We start from the raw sequence: 18,553 nt of genomic DNA on the forward strand, positions 1-18,553 counted from the left end.
TTGAGGAGCAAAGAAGGATGCTTGAGAGATTAATACGGGTTCAAACAAAGGCTGGTTACTTGGAAGGAAAAAAACATGTTGAGCATCAGCACATAACTAGAAGCCACATCCTGCTCAGGAAAATTGCATTTGAAATTATGAAGGGCTCAGGAATCCACAGGAGGAAGAATTGTATATGGTTTTCTCTAAACATCTCCTAATAACCACTGATTAGGAGATAGGATATTGGACTAAATGGATTTTTTATCTCACAAACTATGGCCATTCTTATACTTTATGAAATGGGGAGGTCTGAGATCACCTTTGTACCTCCATTAATTCAACCCCTGTTCTGTATAACAATGTGAAAGGGAATGGAGATGATGAATGGATAAGGTTGATTTGGACTGGCTTTTAAGTTATGTTCTGAACTTATGCTTCAAACATGACCTGTGATGGAAATGAAGCATAACCAAATACATAAACAATCCTTGTGAAAAGTGGTGGGTGTGAAATGTGTCCTTGCCTTTTTATCAGTTCATTTAGAAAAGTCTCTGTAATATTTTATACTACAGAAGTTTCTGTGAGTCAGCACTCTACGCCACCTTTTGTCTGATTTCATGGTGTTCCTCTTCCAAAACTGCTTGCTGTCTGTTGCTACCAAAAGAGTGTTTTTTTTCATTAATCCCCATTAGGAAGGTTGCCTTGGTGTTGTGGAACTGTGGAAGGAATTTAACTTCGTTTATAATGTTTGTTTCTGCAGCGTATTATTTTCATTAAAGTTGTATTTTAACATAGGAAAATAAAGCACATGCACTATTGAAGCCGAAAGGTTAAGGAGAACAGCGTGGCAATTCAAAATTGGTCTTGAACCTGCCACTCTCTGGTCTGCAGTACTGCCTCTTGCATGTGATCATGTTCAAATGGATTGGATTGCTAAGGGTGTAAAGTGGTGTTTTCAAGGTCTGGGCTGATGGTATCCAGCCCAACAAGATTAAAGCAACCTTCATCATCCAGGATTTTGGTAGACAATCTTTAAGAGTGGGTGTTATGACAGCCTGCATTTGCACAGCAAGAAGTTTCAGTCTCACTCATCCCACTCAGCTCATTCACTTCCAATCTCCTCCTTTTAGAAGGAACAGTTACCCATCTTGCTGCTCTCAGAGATGCTCTGTCGACAAGCAGCCCACTCAAAATGTTCATTTAACCTGAGTGCCTGCTACCTCAGAGTTTGCAGGCATCAGTGTCTGTCTGCATGTGGGCCCTCCCCCATCTCTGTTCCTTAGAGGAGAATGAACCCAACAAGCGCCTTGTTCTTTTAGGTGATTAATCAGACTCATTATCAGGAGTAGTTTTGGTTTGTAGGGTCCCCTCATGCAGTCAGACTGTCTCAAAATAGCCAAAGGTGTTGTAAGGTTAATTGCCTTTCCCTTGTTTTTGACTGGTTCCTAAGCAGGATATCTGCCCTTAAAGTGGAGCTGAAATTCCATGTGGCTGTATGATTGCAGGACTGTGCCACACTACTGCTGTTAGAGCTGCAGCCCAGCCCTGTGCATTGCTGGCTAGTAAAATATGTTCCAGGTAGCTGAAATCTCAACTGTATAAACTGTAAAAGCATGTTCCAAATCTTAATTGCATTCTCATCTAAGAGGTAATATGAGAGAGGGTCAGGATTTATTCAGAGATTTGTCTTAATGTAGAATGGCTTGCTAACTCATTCTGTCTTACCTGCAATATGAGGAATATGAAGAATTCTGGGTGATTTAGAGTATGAAACTGATAGCTAAGAGCTCCTTTAGAACATCTGGAGATTTTTCTCTCAAGGAGACAAGTGAGAGTATATATTTGTACCTTGGTTAGCGATTCACAGTACTTCAGTGACACTTATATCAGAATTCAGATCTTAAATATGTGCTCTCAGAAAACAAGTGTTTGATGAACTTGTTATTCCAGCAAGATTTGGTGCACACTTCAACTTGCTTTCCTCAAGAAAGAACTCTTACTGAGAACAGTGTTGAGCATTTGACATATCTAGTGTGAAGACAGCTCTTTTAGGGTAGAACAACTGTATGTTAACTTGTAACCAAAGAATCTCTAATTCTAGCTGTATATGCTGTTGGCCCATTCATAAATCTAGACATCATAGGAGAAAGTAGAAGAACATTCCTATAAATTAAGACCTAGTTTTGTGCTCTAAATGAGAGTGTCCTTAAAATACCAGCTGCCACTGATATCACCTTGCAGAATTTAAGATGTACAGGGAAATTGGGTTGGGGTGGAGATTTAGGCCATGATAATGTGAATGTCTGAGGCAGAGAATTGAAGTGAAGAATGCAATAATTCTAAGCATCAAAACTCAGAGCATCTGTTTGCTTGGGCTTTCTTTGGCATTGTCTTTTCTTCCCCCATTTCCAAATTTCCTTCAAAAGCAGAGAGAAAAGCCAACACAGTGATTACTGCAATGAACTTGGAAAGTTCACAACAGGAATCTGGAATTCTCATGTCTTCAAAAATAAATCTGGTGTCACTTTGTATCTTGCTGGTCTCAGTGGGATCTGGAAGGAGGAACTGGAAGCTGTAATGCAATGTGATAAGACATTAACTTGAAGTCAAAAAATCACTGTAGATCTTGTTTTGAGAATTAGAATCATAGAACTGTAGAACAGGATTCCACTAGACCAGGTTGCCCACTGTGCCCTTAATCACTCCCAGATATGGGGCATCTACAACTTCTGGCAACTTTTTCCAGTACCTCAGTAAAGCATTTCTTCCTAATATCTAATTTATACCTACTCTCCTTCAGTTTAAAGCCAGTACCCCTTGTTCTATTGATTACCTCTGACATGGAGAATACTTGAACTAAAGGTGTCCAAAGGGTGTTGTTCAGAGCAGAGCACAAGAACAGTGTGGAGCAGTGTGCAAGGTGAAAGAAGGATGTGTTGGCACCAAGAGGTTTAAGAAATATTGATCCATAAGTGAGAAGTCTGTGCCTAAGCCTAGAGAGTGTCCTATGCTTCAGCAAGAATGTGGCTGCTGCCTGATCCGAAGATACTTTCCCTCTGCTTTTAGGATGTTTTGCTTGCTAGAGGGGTGATGCTTTTTAATCCATGGAAGAGGATCTCTGCATAGGTGAAGGAGGCCCCAGTTTGCTGTTTTCAGATATGAATACATATTTTGTAGATAGATTCCCTTTTCAGGCTTAAGTAACAAAACCAATTGTAGATTTACTTCCAGCCTTCCAGCATTCTTGGATAAAGGCTTGACAGCTGCACAGTTCCCAAAGACATGTTCTGCCCTGAGCAAGCAGCATTTGATGGCTGATTTTCTGTCATTGCTGATACTTGTGGATAAAAGCAACTCCTGGGTGTGATGAAGATGTGAGCTCATCCCACAGCTTCTTTTATGACTGCCCTAATACCCAATGCAGGGCATGGGGCCCCTTTCTCCCTCCCCCTTCTCAGCTCACAGTATCTGAGGCAGGCTTCTCTGGAAGCCTTTCCATATAATTCACCCTGCAGGGATGGTTCAGACAAGGCACAGGATTTGAAAATGTGCTGCCCTGGCCTCAGTGGTGTTTAATGCTGTGGGAAGGGAGGCTGGAGTGAGCCCAGAGAGGAATGCTGTGGTTTGCTGAGCCTCCTGTTTGTGGGAGGGCAGCTCTGCAGTGGGTTCATGGCTGCTGCCCCTTGTGCACCAGGCTGGGATCAACCTTGGCTCTGGGGTGGACCTCATCTCTATGAATTCCCAACAAGGAGCAGGGACCAGTGGCCATAGTTGGACAAAGCCCCTTCTTCTCTGAGCTCTTCCCAAGCCACTGTGCCTCTGCTGGATGGAGGGGAAAATAATACTTGGTAAGAGAAGAGGCTTTTGGCATTATCAGTTCATTGTTGCAGAGGTGTTGTGATAGATGAAGATGAGAAAACTGTGAGCAAGCTGCTGCTCCCAGTGCAGTCTCTGCTTTAGGTGCAGCCCCACTCAGCAGCTGCACCAGGCACTGTCAGGAGCTGAGGTCTCACCTCCTGCCCCTGGCAGAGGCAGTGGCCACTGGGGAATGTGGTGTGAGGGACTGGTCCATGGATCTGCTCTTGCCCCTTGGCATCCCTATGATGGCCATGAGTGCTTGCAGTCCCTGCAGGGTTAGGAGGTGTTTGGGCTGTGGTTGCCTGTCTCCAAGGATGAACATCACTTTCCTCTCCTGGGTAAGACCCTCTTGCCTTTTTCCCCAAACTCAGACATTCCTGATGTGTTTTGTGCTTATGATATCTTCTGAGAAACTCTTGCTTTAAAGTATCCTCATTCTTAGCAAAAATAGACAGCTGCCCAGGGAGGAGGAATGTACTAAACCTTGTAATCTGGTTACCTTGGTAACATCTGTGAGAAACTATTGCTAAACCACTTTCTATTTTTTCTTCATCTCCTTTATAGAAATACATATTTCTGTTTACTTGACAAAAGTGTAATTTATACCATACCTATTGTGGCCATTCTCCTGACCATTATATTGACAAATTCCCATCTCTAACAAGCAAGGTTAAATTACTGTAAGAACAGATATTTGACTTTATAGTAGAAACTGAGATCTGCCATCAAGTAACTTAAGCTTTTGCAAAGAAAAGCAGAAATCTTATAAAACTTTTCTATTGTTTCAATGCTTGATCACATTTACTCAACATAGAGTGGTCATGTTTTAGAACAAACATGAGATTATTTTTTCTTCTCATTGTAATATTCCCACACATTTGTAAGAATGTAAAATTTGTAAGGTTTAGTTGTCAACTATATGTCATACAGGGCAGCAAAAAAAGAAAGCATTATTGCTGGGCAAAACTAACATCTGTGCTTGAGAATTGGCTGTTCCTGGATCTAGCTCTTAGCACAGCTCCCATTACTCCCATCCAGCCCTCTGTGTCCTGCTGGTGGTTCCTCTGCACTGCATGAGCCAGGACACTGGAGTGCCAGCACACAGAAATTCCCGAGGGATCAGACCTGTGTGCTGCTGGGTAGGCAGTGCCCCCACCTTTTAGGTGGCTCTTTGTATCCTCTGGTTACTCACTTGTTTCTGTCTTTGCTGCCTACAGCAGGGAATTTTCTGAGCCCTTCAAAGGGAAGAGCATCCCTCACTCAGTGACCCATTCAGTAACTGATTTAATTAATTTGAAACTGACTGTCACTTTTTAAACTGTTAATCAAGAAGCCAATTATCTGCTAACAGTCTTAAACACAACAGTAATCAGTGTTTCTCTGTTAAAAAATATCTGGGTTTCTTTCTGTTATATCAGAGCAAATCAGTTGGAAGTGTGTCTATTTTCTTTAAAAAAAAAAAGACTCTATATTAGAATTCCATTTTCTATTTTGGAGTAGTAAAGCTGCTGATTTATTTCTGAGAGTATGTTCGAGTTTTAGCCTTTTTTATATGTTATGGCCTTGAAGACAAAAGCCTCAGGGCATGATATAAGATTTGTTAAGGATAAATCCTGATCTTTTTATTCACTAACATAGCTGAAATCCTCAAGCAGCATTTGCTATGTTACAAGTTTGTTTGGTATACACACTTAAAAGTCTTATTCTAGGAATGTTATGTAATTTATTGTATATACATTGGTATTCCCAAGAGATAATGTAAAAGTGATACACACCAAAGCACAGTTGGTTGTTTTTTATTGTAACCATTAGTTATACAGCTGTTTTAGAACAACAAAAAATGGTCCTCAAATACAATTTTTTAAATTATGACCCTTAATTTGTATTGTTAAAAAATTCGATTTTTTTTTTCTCCCAGGTTTACAAAACAAAGCAATTTTAAAAAAATGTGGTCATACTACATGCCCAGTCCTGTATATATTTATGGCATAAAAATATTTTTGGATGCAGAAAGTAAGAGAATGATGTATGATAGCTTGTCTCTGGCTTTTCTGATTCAATTGAATTAGATCACTACCCATTTATCCACTATTTTCTTCTCTTTTAAAAATCTCATTTGAGAGCGGTGAATAGTTGTTTTTTACTGTAATAATGATGGTGAGTCAACAATTTGATTAATCATGTAGTTAAAACATGAGTATTTCTGAGCACAACTGTTAAAGCATGTGTCCTGATGGGTTTTTTAAATTCTTCATGTGTATAAATGTGTTTGCTCCTTTTCCATAGAAGTTGTTTAGAAGGGCCTAAAAAAGATGGTACATTAAGGTGCTAATATATGAAGGTCCATCTCATTTCATATCTCCAGTTTCAATCTGAATGCATTCCTGACTACTGACCTCCCAGTTTGTTTCCAGCTTCATAGTCTGCAATAAGCAAATGCCTGTAGAGCACTGGGCAGGTGTTTGCACCATGAGCAAAACAGTGTAAATTGACATCTCAGAGGTGCTTTAGAGAACAAGAAGAGGGCAAAGTGAGTGCCAAATTCTACTGCCATTTAATCCTTTGAAAAAAAAAAAATGTTTTACTAAATAGGCTGTTGGCCAAAAGATTGTTTAGAAGTAAAGAAGGGCTGAGTGGTAGGACAGGTGACAAATTCCAGTATTGACAAGATACACAAATCTGTAAGTAAGTGAAGACACATATTAAAATCATACAATCCAACTGTGAAATCATAAGGGTAACAATGATAAATCCAGAGTTTCTGGATGGAGTGTTCAGGCTTATAGTTTAGTCCACTATTTATCAATATTTTAAAGCATATTATAACACACAATGAATGAAAGAAGTGAATGGACACCTGAACAAAATGAAGACAGGATCTTTATTTCAGGAATCAGCTCTTCTAGTGCAATCTCTGCTGCCGGCAGTGAACACATCAGATTTATTTACACTGTATCTCTGCAAAAAGATATTTATGGATATGACACATGCTGTTCTGCACACTTAAAACCTGAGATTCAGATTTTCTCTGAGTACCATGTGCACCTCTGTTGATTTCAGAAATATGTGATAGTGCACTAATGAATGTGGTATAAGAATCTAAATAGATCCATAGCCATATGGACAGCCAGATTGATCAAGGCAGACTTTATCACTTTGTCCCTAAAAATCCTTTGTGATTATCCTTTATGTACACAGTGGTACTAAAGTGTCAGCCCAGACAATTTCCCTTTACTTAATAATATTTTATGGATTTACTTAAACCTTTTACTTGAAAACATGGAGGAGTGTGTTTGCACTTTTTACAGAAATTTACTGGTGCTAGTAATAGAAACAGCTTTCATTCTGTTTTGAAAAAAACATTGTGAATATATAAATTATTTTTGAACTGGACAGAGATGATTATGTGGCATGTGACTGAAAATGTCTCTTTTTTAATAGATGATTCAGCTGCAGAGAGTTTTAATGGCAATGAGACCGTGGGACACAGTTCCAATGCTTCAGGGGGAACACACTGCAGGGAGATGGCAGAAACCAACAGTAATGGCAAAACAAATCTGGAGCAGGATGAGCAGCCTCTGAACCTGAGTGACAGTCCCCTCTCTGCTCAGCTGACTTCGGAATACAGACTAGATGATCACAGCAGTAATGGAAAGAACAAATACAAGACTCTCCTAATTTCTGATCTCAAGATGGAACGAGAGGCAAGAGAAAATGGAAGCAAGGTAAGATGCTTCCACACGGTCCAGATATGAAGCATGTAGTTCAGAAAAGAAAAAGATTTGTGAGGCCAAACTAAAGGTTTTTCCCAGTTAAGCACTTAATGTGATGTGTCTAATGTTTGTCAGATCATTATTTAAATGCCATACGTAGATTTGTATGCTCTGTTACACATATATGATGTATACGTACATTAAGTGTATGTGGATGTACATGGGTGAATATATATGTATAGGCAATATATTGTGCTGACACACAAGCAAAAATGGTGTAGTTCTCCATCAGACATGATTTTTATCAATTTTATAATTTATTAAGAATGGTCTACATTACCAATTTGAAAAAAAAAAGTATGTAAATAATATTAGATCTATATAAATGTATATATATAAAAATATGGAGATATATATGTATGTATATTTACAGATGGCCATCTCATCACTTCTATTATGTATCTGTAGAATTTTCATGGTTTAAACCCAGCTGGCTAAATACCTCACAGTCACTCTCTAACTCCCCTCTCTGCCTTGGTGGAGTCAGGAGGAGAATGGAAGAAAGGTAAAACCTATGGGTTGAGATAAGAACAGTTTAACAATTGAAATAAATTAAAGTATATTGCTACTACTAGTACTGATAATTGTAATGAAAAGAATACAACAAAAAGGGAAAGAGGAATAAAATCCAAGAAACACAAGTGATGCACAATACATGCTCACCACCCATTGACCAATGCCCAGTCAGTGTCTGAGCAGCATTTGACAGTTTCTGGCCAGCTCCCCCAGTTTATATACTGGGCAATCCTCTCTGTGGTGCAGAATATCCCTTTGGCCAGTTTGGGTCAGCTGTCCTTGGCTTACTCCCTTCCAGCCATTTGTGCACCTGCTTACCAGCAGAGCCTGGGAAATTGAAAAATCATTAACTTGGGATAAGCACTGCTTAGCATCAACTAAAACATCAGTATGATATCAACATTATTCTCATACTTAATCCAAAACACAGCACTATACCAGCTACTGGGAAGAAAATGAACTCTTTCTCACCAAAACCTGGACAGGAATTAATCCATATGAATGTTAAGTATGTATGGCCAAGATAATTCCTACCAGTGAATTATCAACATCTGAAAGGAACTGATTTGGTTTCTTCATGATTGTGTTATGCAGGCACCTAACCTGAATTAAAACTGACAAGTTTCCTTTAAGAAGCTGTAATCCCCTGAGGGCTTTTAGCTGTCATTTCTATTGTGTAGGTAAGGAGAAGCAAGGGTGTTATTTTGTAGATAAAGACAGATCTCACAGATTAAGTTAGCTAGCTTACTAGGATGGTGCTTTTCATGAGGGCCTACAGTAGGGAGGGTGAAGAAATGCATATGTCATAGAATTTAGTCATTGATCTTACTGGTCACACGTTCCATTTTTTTTTTTAAATTAGTATCTGATGACCAACTGGCTTACCACTTTTACAGCAGCAGTAATAGGATGTGAGTCCTGGATCCAAAGACTATTAATGCTACTCACTGGCTTTCAGTAGCCTGACAGCATAGATATACCTTGAATGGGGACATTTTTTTACAGGGCTTTGAAACAGGAGTGTTAAAATGCTTAAGCATACTTAGAAAGGGATAATACATGAGTGATATCCAGAGAACAACATTTAATCATACTAAGGTTTTATCTCCTATCTTCATTGCCTGTGGAGTAAAAATAAAAACTTGTCATGATTTTGTAACTTTAGTACCTAAGTTTTAGTGGATAGAACAAAGGGAGACTAAATGGGAGATTGTTGGTCTTTCTCATGGCCATTAAGCAAATCATGTATCCCAACACTTCTCCATGAAATCTTTATGAAAACTGTTTATCTGTATGGAATACTTTTTTTCTCACAAACTTGCATTCTCTGGAAAATGTTCTGACTAGCTGTAGTCTCTGCCTGTGTATGAACCCCAGTGCTGGATTTACTCAGTACTTTGAGTTGCACAGTGGGTCTCAAATTGGCTGATATGAACAGTATCTTCTTTTGCTTCAGGGCAGATTCTTCTAATGAACCTTTTATAGGCTCATCACCCAAATATTGACAGACACACAGGCTCTTTTGCCTGAGGTATGTTGTTGCTTGTGCCATCACTCTTGCAAATACACAAATAAGCTTGGCAAAGAGGGGGAGGAGTCTTAATGTGACACTCATTTATAGCTAAGACAAGAACATAGCCTAATGTTCACTTTCCAATTTGAATCAATTCCAACTCAGATGCAAGAAAAATGTATCAAAAAGTGTTAAAAATCTATAATGAATTTAGATGACAATCAAAGCCATCTCATTCTTTACAAATTTTGAGGCCAGAATCATCCCCCACATCAATACATTCTTTCACACTTGCTGTCATCCTGCCCACTCTATATTGCCAACAATATGCAGATTTGTCTCCTCTTTTTTTCCTAGTGAAACTCATGTTGATGCTTAGAGTTCATTTAAGTATATGATTAATTAGATATGCAGTAAAGATTATCAAATATAGAGTAAAGACTTCAGGAAGAACACAATCCTCAGATAAACAAAATTTGTTAGAGATTTGTAAGATGAGTTACTGAAGAAAATATCTAGTTTCTAAATATATTTGAATTAATGGGCTAGTACCGAAGGAAGAAATACATTATGCTTCCTCAATGTCCCATTTAACCTGCACAAGATGGTATTCTCTTGGGAGTCAAGACTGTGAAACTCAGGGGCAAAGGAATGGAGCTAGGAGGATCTCTTGGCTGACATGTTCTGATAGATAGATAATTTTGTATCTGCTGCAGAATTTTGATCAGAAGAAGCTGTTGAGATAAAAATGGTAGTTTTTCCATCATATTTGCTTTGAAAATGTGAGTGCTAAAAGGGAAATATTTCTTGAAAATGGTTATTTCTTTGTGGAAGTTAAATTTTCAGAATATTCATCTTGTCCATACCTATTTTGCTATAGGGAAAGTTTGTGAAAATAGTGGTATTAGTCTTCAAAAAAATCTTGGCTGTCAAAACAGGGACACTTAACATTTTCCTATTATCATGCCTATAGACACAGAGGACATAATTAGTGCTTTTTAAGAAAGTAAGGTTTGTTTTTTTCTTGTCTGAAAAAAACTTAGATAAATAACTGGAGATTAGATAACTCTATGAACAACTACAGTATATTATTTAAAGAATGCTTGGTTCAGTTACTTCAGAATATGGCTTTTAAAACTGGTGTTAGTAGCACTCTTCAAACAAGCATGATATTTCAGTGGACACTGTTACTTTTAATCCTCAGTTCAGCCAGTAACTGTGTGTGGTAATCTCTTCTTTTTACAAAAAGATCATGACCTGAGCACCGTGGAGGGAGTTGGCAAATTGTAACAACCTTAAGATCTGATACAAAATATTTTACTATTTACTGAAAATTTGTTGTGCAAGGAAAAAATGGGCTTTCATAGTTTTTAATGCATATATGTACACGTAATTATGTATATACATTTTATATATATGTACTTTTATTGAGCTTATATTAGGAAACAGACCCTCCAGTAAGACCTAGTTGTTCACAGCAGCAGAAATTTCTACAACCATTTAGGGCTAAATTGAAGTTTGTGAAATTTTGCATAGCTGAAAAAACACATACCTAAGTTTAACTTACCTGGTCTGAGTCTTTGTACTAGAAATCACTTAGAAAGTATTCATCAGCAAATGCTCTGCAAATGTGGTTGTATGAATTCAAATAGTTACATGCACATATAAATTATTTTAGATCATTACTTATGTGTGAGCCATCTGGGTTTTTGTATGAGTGTGGTGAAGTCTCTGTAGCACTGAGGTTTTTTATTGTTTTTTATTAGATTCTTTTGTTATTGCTACTTCCTGCACCATATATTTTATTTTGAAAAGTTATTATATAGCTTTATCTCTTTTTCATTATTTATTTCACTAAATACAGCAAGCCTCCTTGTTTCAAATGGTTTTATCTCTTTTGCATTTGGATAACAATGTTATTATAATACAGTACGAGAAAACAGGCTTTTGAGCTCACCAGTCATACTTACATTGTGCCATTATTTTACCTGGATTAATAAATGGTTTGTTATGTCTGTATTGCAAAGGGCACTCCTAATATGCAAAAACCTCATTGTGGAATTTTCCAGATAGAAATATATGCTACTGATCATAGATGCCTAGGAGAGGCATTAAAATGAGGTTACAAGGACAACATATGTGCTCATTTTGACCAGATACCTACTAATTGCAAACAGTTGGCTTTTTTTCTTTCTACCAGATGAAATTTCTGGTAGAAAGTTGGACGCCTCAAGTCCCTCTGGATGTATGGTAGGCTAAGTTAATATGCATTATGTTTAGCTCAAGTGTAGAATTGGCTTCTTGATGAATTGCACAAGATAAGAAATGTTTCCTTTAAGTCTGAAAAGTAAAACATAGTTTTAAAGGAAAGAACAGTAAATAATGATTGCTGCATACCATAACCTTTAATTCTAATACTGCATTCTAATGTGCATGTCAATATAGCTACAGTTGATCACCATGAGGCAGAGTTTTCATGTAGTCTCTAAAATCTTTCTGTCTCTCCTTTAATGCTGGGCTTTTAAAGTGTTTCTCAACCTTTTTTCTTGATGTAAAGAACAGTGTTATTGTCATGGGCCATTGCTGGGGGCTGTTTGCTTCCAGCAATTGCAACTTCAAACACTTACACATTACTGTTGTAATGGATGTGTCTGCACTATGGCAGGTTGACCTGGCACAGTCTGCTTTTAACTCAGGCCCCTCTCCAGGAAAGTATTTAAAGGCTTGTGTGGCATCTGAAAGCCAGAGCATGTATGAGGTCCTGGGTGAAGTCTGAAGCTCCTGCACTATAAGATTTAGTCATCTTAAGTGATTAGTCCAGCTGTAGAATCTTGTAACATCTGTTTTGATGGAGCTCCTCATTACCAAGGGAAACCAGGCATGACTGTCCAAGCAGCCTGACCTGTGTATGCAATTATACTGATAAGCCTGTGGTCATCTGTGGTGAAACCTTCTGGTTTCCAAAAGTGCACATGAATTTAGCCACAGATAGACACCACCTATGAGGAGCAAGGCAGATCTCGATGAATTTCTTCCTCACTCTCTTTTCTTCTAAAAGATGTGATTGCATCTTAGCAAAAGGTGGAAGGTCATTCCTTAAATCCAGTGAACATCATCATATCTGACATTGTGTTTCTGAGGCAATGGAGTCACTGCCTGCCTAGTTCCCTGTGCTTCTGTCTGACCATGGTCAGAAAATAAGAAACCATATGGCTTTTTCTAAAGCAAATGGAATCCTTAGGAATTGCAGTGCACTTTTAATTGAGGCTGATAGAGGCCTATCGAGAAACTTATGAAGTAATTTATTTTAAAAAATTGTTAATAAAATGTTAAACAAGTTTGCAGCTACTTGAAGCAGGAGTTAAAAGGAAGACTTTGGGAATTTGCATGTTATTAAGAACAGTGTTGGAGGTGTTGTTTTGGTGTTTTTTTCCTTTCTTTTTTTTTTACTTAATAATTCAATTTTTTTTTCATTCATCATCATTATTTATATTTAAGTGGAATAGACAAGTTTCAGCTGAATGGGAGCGTTGTGCTGTGGTTCTTATATGAGATGGTTACCTCAGCTCTAAGCAGGAGGGAAGGTGGAAAGGGCAAGATAGAAGTGCCTCTTCCTCTTTTGAGGATACCACTAAACTCTGTATGTTGGGTTTTTAGTACAAAGAAAATACCCTTTCCCCCATCTAGTTTATTTTGCTAAATACTCAAGTTAAGATAATTAATCTGGATTGAGAGTTTATCCTGTCAGAAAGGATCTTTTGATTCCATCTTGTCTCTCCTCTGAACTTGTCATTGTCTCCCTTGCTTGAAGTTGGATCTCACTACCTAGGTATGGCATAAGAAGAAATTAGACTTTTTTGGTTTTATTTGGTCTAACTGGTACATTTTATTTAATTTCCATGGTCAGACAGAAAGTGTTCAAGCAATGCCATATTTTACTGACTGCTGTTTTGTTTATGGAAGTATCTTGAGAGTCTGCAGTCCAGGGGTTTGGCAGCTTTATTTTATGGCTTAATTGTTAGGACTAGAAAGAGACTTAGCATGAAATACTGTTCGCTACTGTCATAATAACTTATGAAGAGTGAAGCAAAGTCTTTTGAAAGTTTTAGAACATGTTACTACAAGTAGTGGCATACTAGATTTTGACAAAACAGCAGGAGTGAGGCAGAAGGCAAAGCTTGCATTATAAACATTCTGGAAGAATGAGATACCAGCACAAAATGAGTCTGCAGCTCCACTAGGGTCCAGTCTGCTTTCACCATTCCAATTGTAGCACTGAGGAGAGGATGGGGACATATTCCAGCTTTGCCTTAATTGCTACCCAGTCATTGGTTCCATCATTGCTGCTTTACACTGAATCTGTGGAAATAGTTTGTACTGAGATTTAGAAGTAAAGATGATAAAAGAAGTGAACTGAAGGCAGAATCCACCCCTACCACCATCATGTGTAGTTGATATGAGGCTATATCTTTATTCTTGCATCTCACAACTTTGGTGTGTGAAGGCAGGCTCAAGGGTTCTGTTGAAGTATGTATCATCTTTCTCTGCTATGCTCAAGTTTGTGCAAAGGTCACTGGCATGTCAGTACTTTTCTCTTCTTGGGAGATAGATACACTACAGTAGAAGATAAGCCTGTTCTCTTCTCCTGTGCATGGAGAACTTCAATGAAAGGAGAACAAAAAGTGTATGCAAGCAGTTTTGCGACTTCCTAATTTTTTTCTGCCCACTCACCTACGAATCAGCCTGTTTTTTTCTCTTTCCCAATGAATTTCTGCTTCATGCATAGGGTTTTTAGAAGTTGCTCCAAAAAAGTCTGAGTCCTTTATATTTTACTCTACCATTTTTATCTGGCACCTTGATTTTACTCTTCCCTACTTTTAGAAAACAAGCAAACTAAAAAAATCACAGTTTTCTGACTCTAAAAGTCAATTTATTTGTTTTTTGGATAAAGCATCTTTGTTCTATGAAGAAAAAAAGTTCTTTTTTTGCTGCTCTTTTGTAGGAAGATGTTAGAGGGCACTGAGAAACTTTAGTACCAAAAAACTTTTGATGTTAGTTTAGTGGTTTAATAATCACTGTTCAAGTGTAACAACTATGGTTTTATAGAGCACTGTTTTTTCCAGAATTGCATCTTCTGATTTTGGGGGTTACCCATAATAAATGGCTAAATAAGTAATTGTTTTGAAGAGCATGTTTTTCATGCCACTGCAGCTGCATGAAAAATAAAAATCAGTGTTGTCTTTGTCAGAAAATATGAATTCTGTAGCATTCTCTAACAGTCACATTCATCAAAGTCCTTTGTCTATGATACCATCAGTTCTGTGTCTAATTCTTCCCATTGGAAGTACATTTAGTAGCAGGTTTTCATGTTCACTCAAAGCTCTTGAAAGTGAAATTGATTTCCTGCAGGGCATTCATTACAATGATGTAACTCCAGGTCAATTAAATGGAAACTGAAGATGCCACTCCAGATTTACATACCTGTAATGGAGAACACAAGCTGGCTCCATATGTGTATGAAATCCCAGCTAATGTAAAGCTGGCATGGAAGAGAATAAGTTTTGATGGGACTTTTTAGAAATTTTCTCAGAGGTTTCTTTTTAAAGGAGGAAGAGCACATGGGTCAAGTAGCAGAAAGTGGTGCTCTTGATTCCAGATTGAATGTGTGTTGCTCTCAGATCCAGCTGTCTATCCTCATCCACTTTTACCTTTGGAGTCTCTCGTCACTCATATCGAACAAGAAGCACTTGTACAGGAAGGAGATGCAGGACTTTCTCCAACTTGCTTTTAGAGGCTGGACATCTGTTCAGACAAGCCAGAAAGCTATCAAGTGCCTCTGCAATCAAAGAGGTAAGGTCTGAAATTACTTCCCTCCCTGTTTACAGCCAAGAACATTTTATAACTTATCAGTCTGGGAACACATGTCTGTACCTTTCAGGCAAATTCAGCTGAGATTTGTTCCTGATAGACACTTTCAAGGCTGAACCTTGTTATAATCCCTAACTCTTATTTTTGTGGGGGTTTTTTTGTTGTAGTTTGTTGGGTTTTTTCCCCATTAGGAAGGAAATTGAATTTGTGTTGAAGTCTTACCACATTAAACGATTTGCTGCTCCTTTTTCTTCTCCTATCACATATGCAGCTTCTCTGCCACCTAGAAAAAGACTGAGAGCAAATCTTGCTCTTGGAAGATTAAACACTATTTGATGGTAAATTGAGCAAGATATAACGGGCCAGCAATAATTGCTACCTATTGTGATTGTGTTTGGTCTTAATATTATTTACACTTAATGAACTGTCATTTTTTAATTTTTCAGATGCTGAGGTTGAAGAGCTGATCCTCAAAACTAATCTTTGATGAATGGCTTCCTATTTGGCTACTTTCTACACATTCAACTCCTTCAAAACTATATTGTTATTCAAGAAGTTGATAATCATGAATGTTAGTCCTAATTTTTTCTTTCTGGTATTGAATTCTTTTCTACATGCCAAGACAAGTCCTGACAAAAGAGAGGAAAGAAGCCAAAGATTTTTTATCTTTAATGACATTTATAACAATATATTGATGAGATTTTAAAATAAATATAGTTTTTATTAGTTGTCTTACAGATATCTCATTTGCTAATCTTTTTGTCTTGTTGAATGAATGCCAGTAGCCAAATGTCTTGCCGAATGCTTGATACACTTTCAAGCTGTGCTTTTGTGTGCTCTCCATAGCAATTGCTGGGAATAATTAATTACATTAAAACACTGAATATTTTTTTTGGAGACTTATTCAGGCAGTTGGATTTGTTGGGTGATGTGAGAGAAGTGAATAGGTCAATTTTTAGTAGAGGAAAGAAAAGTAGAATTCAACTTTAAAACTATTTAACTAATTTGTTCTCTTTCATCTTTCCTTTTGTTGCTTGCTCTTTTTGCTTCAAATTTTCTGGTCATTCTCCTGCATCTGCTTCTGAAGACTCATGGAACGCCTATCTTAAATTTTGGTTTTTATGAAAAAAAAAATAGAAAAAGATAACGGTATTACTTTACCAGAATATAGGGCTGTGAGGAATTAACTTTAATTACTGAATCTAGTCCTCTATAAAGGGGAACCTAGGTAACAGACATTTGCTCCAAGAGGATATGCAAGAATTCAATTCACATTGTCCACTGAGTTCTGGTTAATAACTTTCAGCCCCATAGAAAACAACAGTGCTGCAGCTGTAATGTGCCACTGAAAACAGTGAGGAGCTGGAATCATGGCTGATGTCCTAGATCCCTACAACAACAAGGGATTTGCTAGATGGATTTCCCAGATGGTCTCTAGCAGCATCTTATTCCCCGCAGAATGGGGAGTGAAAAAGAACAACTGCCAATAATCCCTATCAGTCTGCTTGAGGTTTTGTCTGCCATATGTTTCATCAAAACATCCTGGTTTGTATTTCATCTCTAACACTGACTGATTTTGAATACTTGAAAGAAGCAATTAAAAAACAGCATCTACATTAGTTATTGAGGCAGGCAGGGGATAGTGGTGTAGGTAGGCATTGAAAGCTGTGAAATGTTTGTATGTTTATTAAACACAGTCAAAAGACAGCAATCAAAAAATTTTTCTAAATGCATGGTAAGGAATAAGACATTGATGGTTACAAATATTACAGAATGGTATTCTTGCACAATCAGTAACAGATCCTGGAAACTGGTCTGTGAGAGCTGTGTAAACAGTCAACATTTGTGTTTCACTGGGAACTCATGAAAGGGTATAAAAATATACAGCCAAAGGTAGGAATCTGTGACTGATGTGAGTTTCCATTTCACCCATGTAAGTGTGGCATGCCATGAAACATTTTAATACTGGATGAATTCCATATGCATCTCTAGAGTTTTCCCTAAGCTGCTGCCTCTTGGAGCTCACAGTGTTTCTGTGAAATACTGCAGCTGTTGCCTGGATCTTGGCGTGGTACAACTGAATATTTCTCATAGAAATCCTTCCTCTCATCAGCTGCTTTGGTCAGAGTGTCATTCTCAGTGTCCCTTCATACCTATTCAGTCTGTGCTCACCAACTCTTCTCATCATGAATATGCCATGAGCTACTCCCAGATGTGATGGAAAATCCTACATGCTGTTCTCTTGATATACATGCACACACACACAATATATATACACATATATATATATATATTCATATATTTTTTCCCTTTGTCTGATGAAAACAGTCATATCCAGTGGCCATGAACCAAAGTATGGAATCATACAGATGAACCAGGAGCATAGAAAGAGCTCATGTTGTTAAGGCACCTGCATACAAACATACAACTTTGTGTACAGGTGCTCTAGCAGACAAGAGTGCGATTGTTTTTCATGTGTGTTTTAATTAATATTGGGATGAAATCTTGTATATTGCTTCTGACTCCATTTTATATTTTAGTAGAGGTCATGCAGTAATGTGTTTCCTCCTCTTGTGTTTCCCATGGCATTTGGGAATTGTCTGACTCCACCAGGAAGATCCCTTTCTGAACTATTCAGAATTTCTTCCCTCTGCTTTCTACTGTTGAGCTCCTGGGCTGCACCCTCTCAGGATTAATAAAAGAAAAGCAAGGAAAGGTGAGTTGATTTCCTCAGGGGTTACCATGAATGGCCCCAGTACAGTCTGTCGTCAGTCCACAACCTCACACTGTGAGCTGTGCATTGGCTCTCAAAAGGACACATGGATATTCTTTGGGCCCTGTTACTTAATCAGAGATATATGTTTTTTTGGACCCCCTCTGAATGAATTTATCCTTGTCTCACTTTGTACAGTTAGTCATATGCTCTCAAAAAATCTTTTGCAGATGGAGCCCTGTGGGACTGGACCTGTTTCAAAAGCTGTATTAAATGACTAAAATAAAGGTTTTGAAAATTCCTGTTTCCCTCAGTGTGTTGCTTAGCAAG

General features: G+C 37.9%; 1 protein-coding gene across 4 annotated transcripts in view; it reads left to right on the plus strand.

The window, feature by feature from the left end:
* Positions 1 to 18,553, plus strand: part of NOL4 (nucleolar protein 4) — a 186,348-nt gene that overhangs the window by 99,947 nt on the left and 67,848 nt on the right. For all 4 annotated transcript variants that reach the window (XM_054284740.1, XM_054284741.1, XM_054284742.1 and 1 more), the window contains one exon: positions 7,282 to 7,565. In XM_054284740.1, the coding sequence (XP_054140715.1) occupies positions 7,282 to 7,565 (284 nt within the window). The remainder of the gene's footprint in view (positions 1 to 7,281; positions 7,566 to 18,553) is intronic.

This window comes from Melozone crissalis, unplaced genomic scaffold, assembly GCF_028551555.1.
Source record: "Melozone crissalis strain CALT ecotype California unplaced genomic scaffold, PUWL_Pcris_2 ptg000042l_1, whole genome shotgun sequence".
In the NCBI taxonomy this organism is placed as follows: domain Eukaryota; kingdom Metazoa; phylum Chordata; class Aves; order Passeriformes; family Passerellidae; genus Melozone; species Melozone crissalis.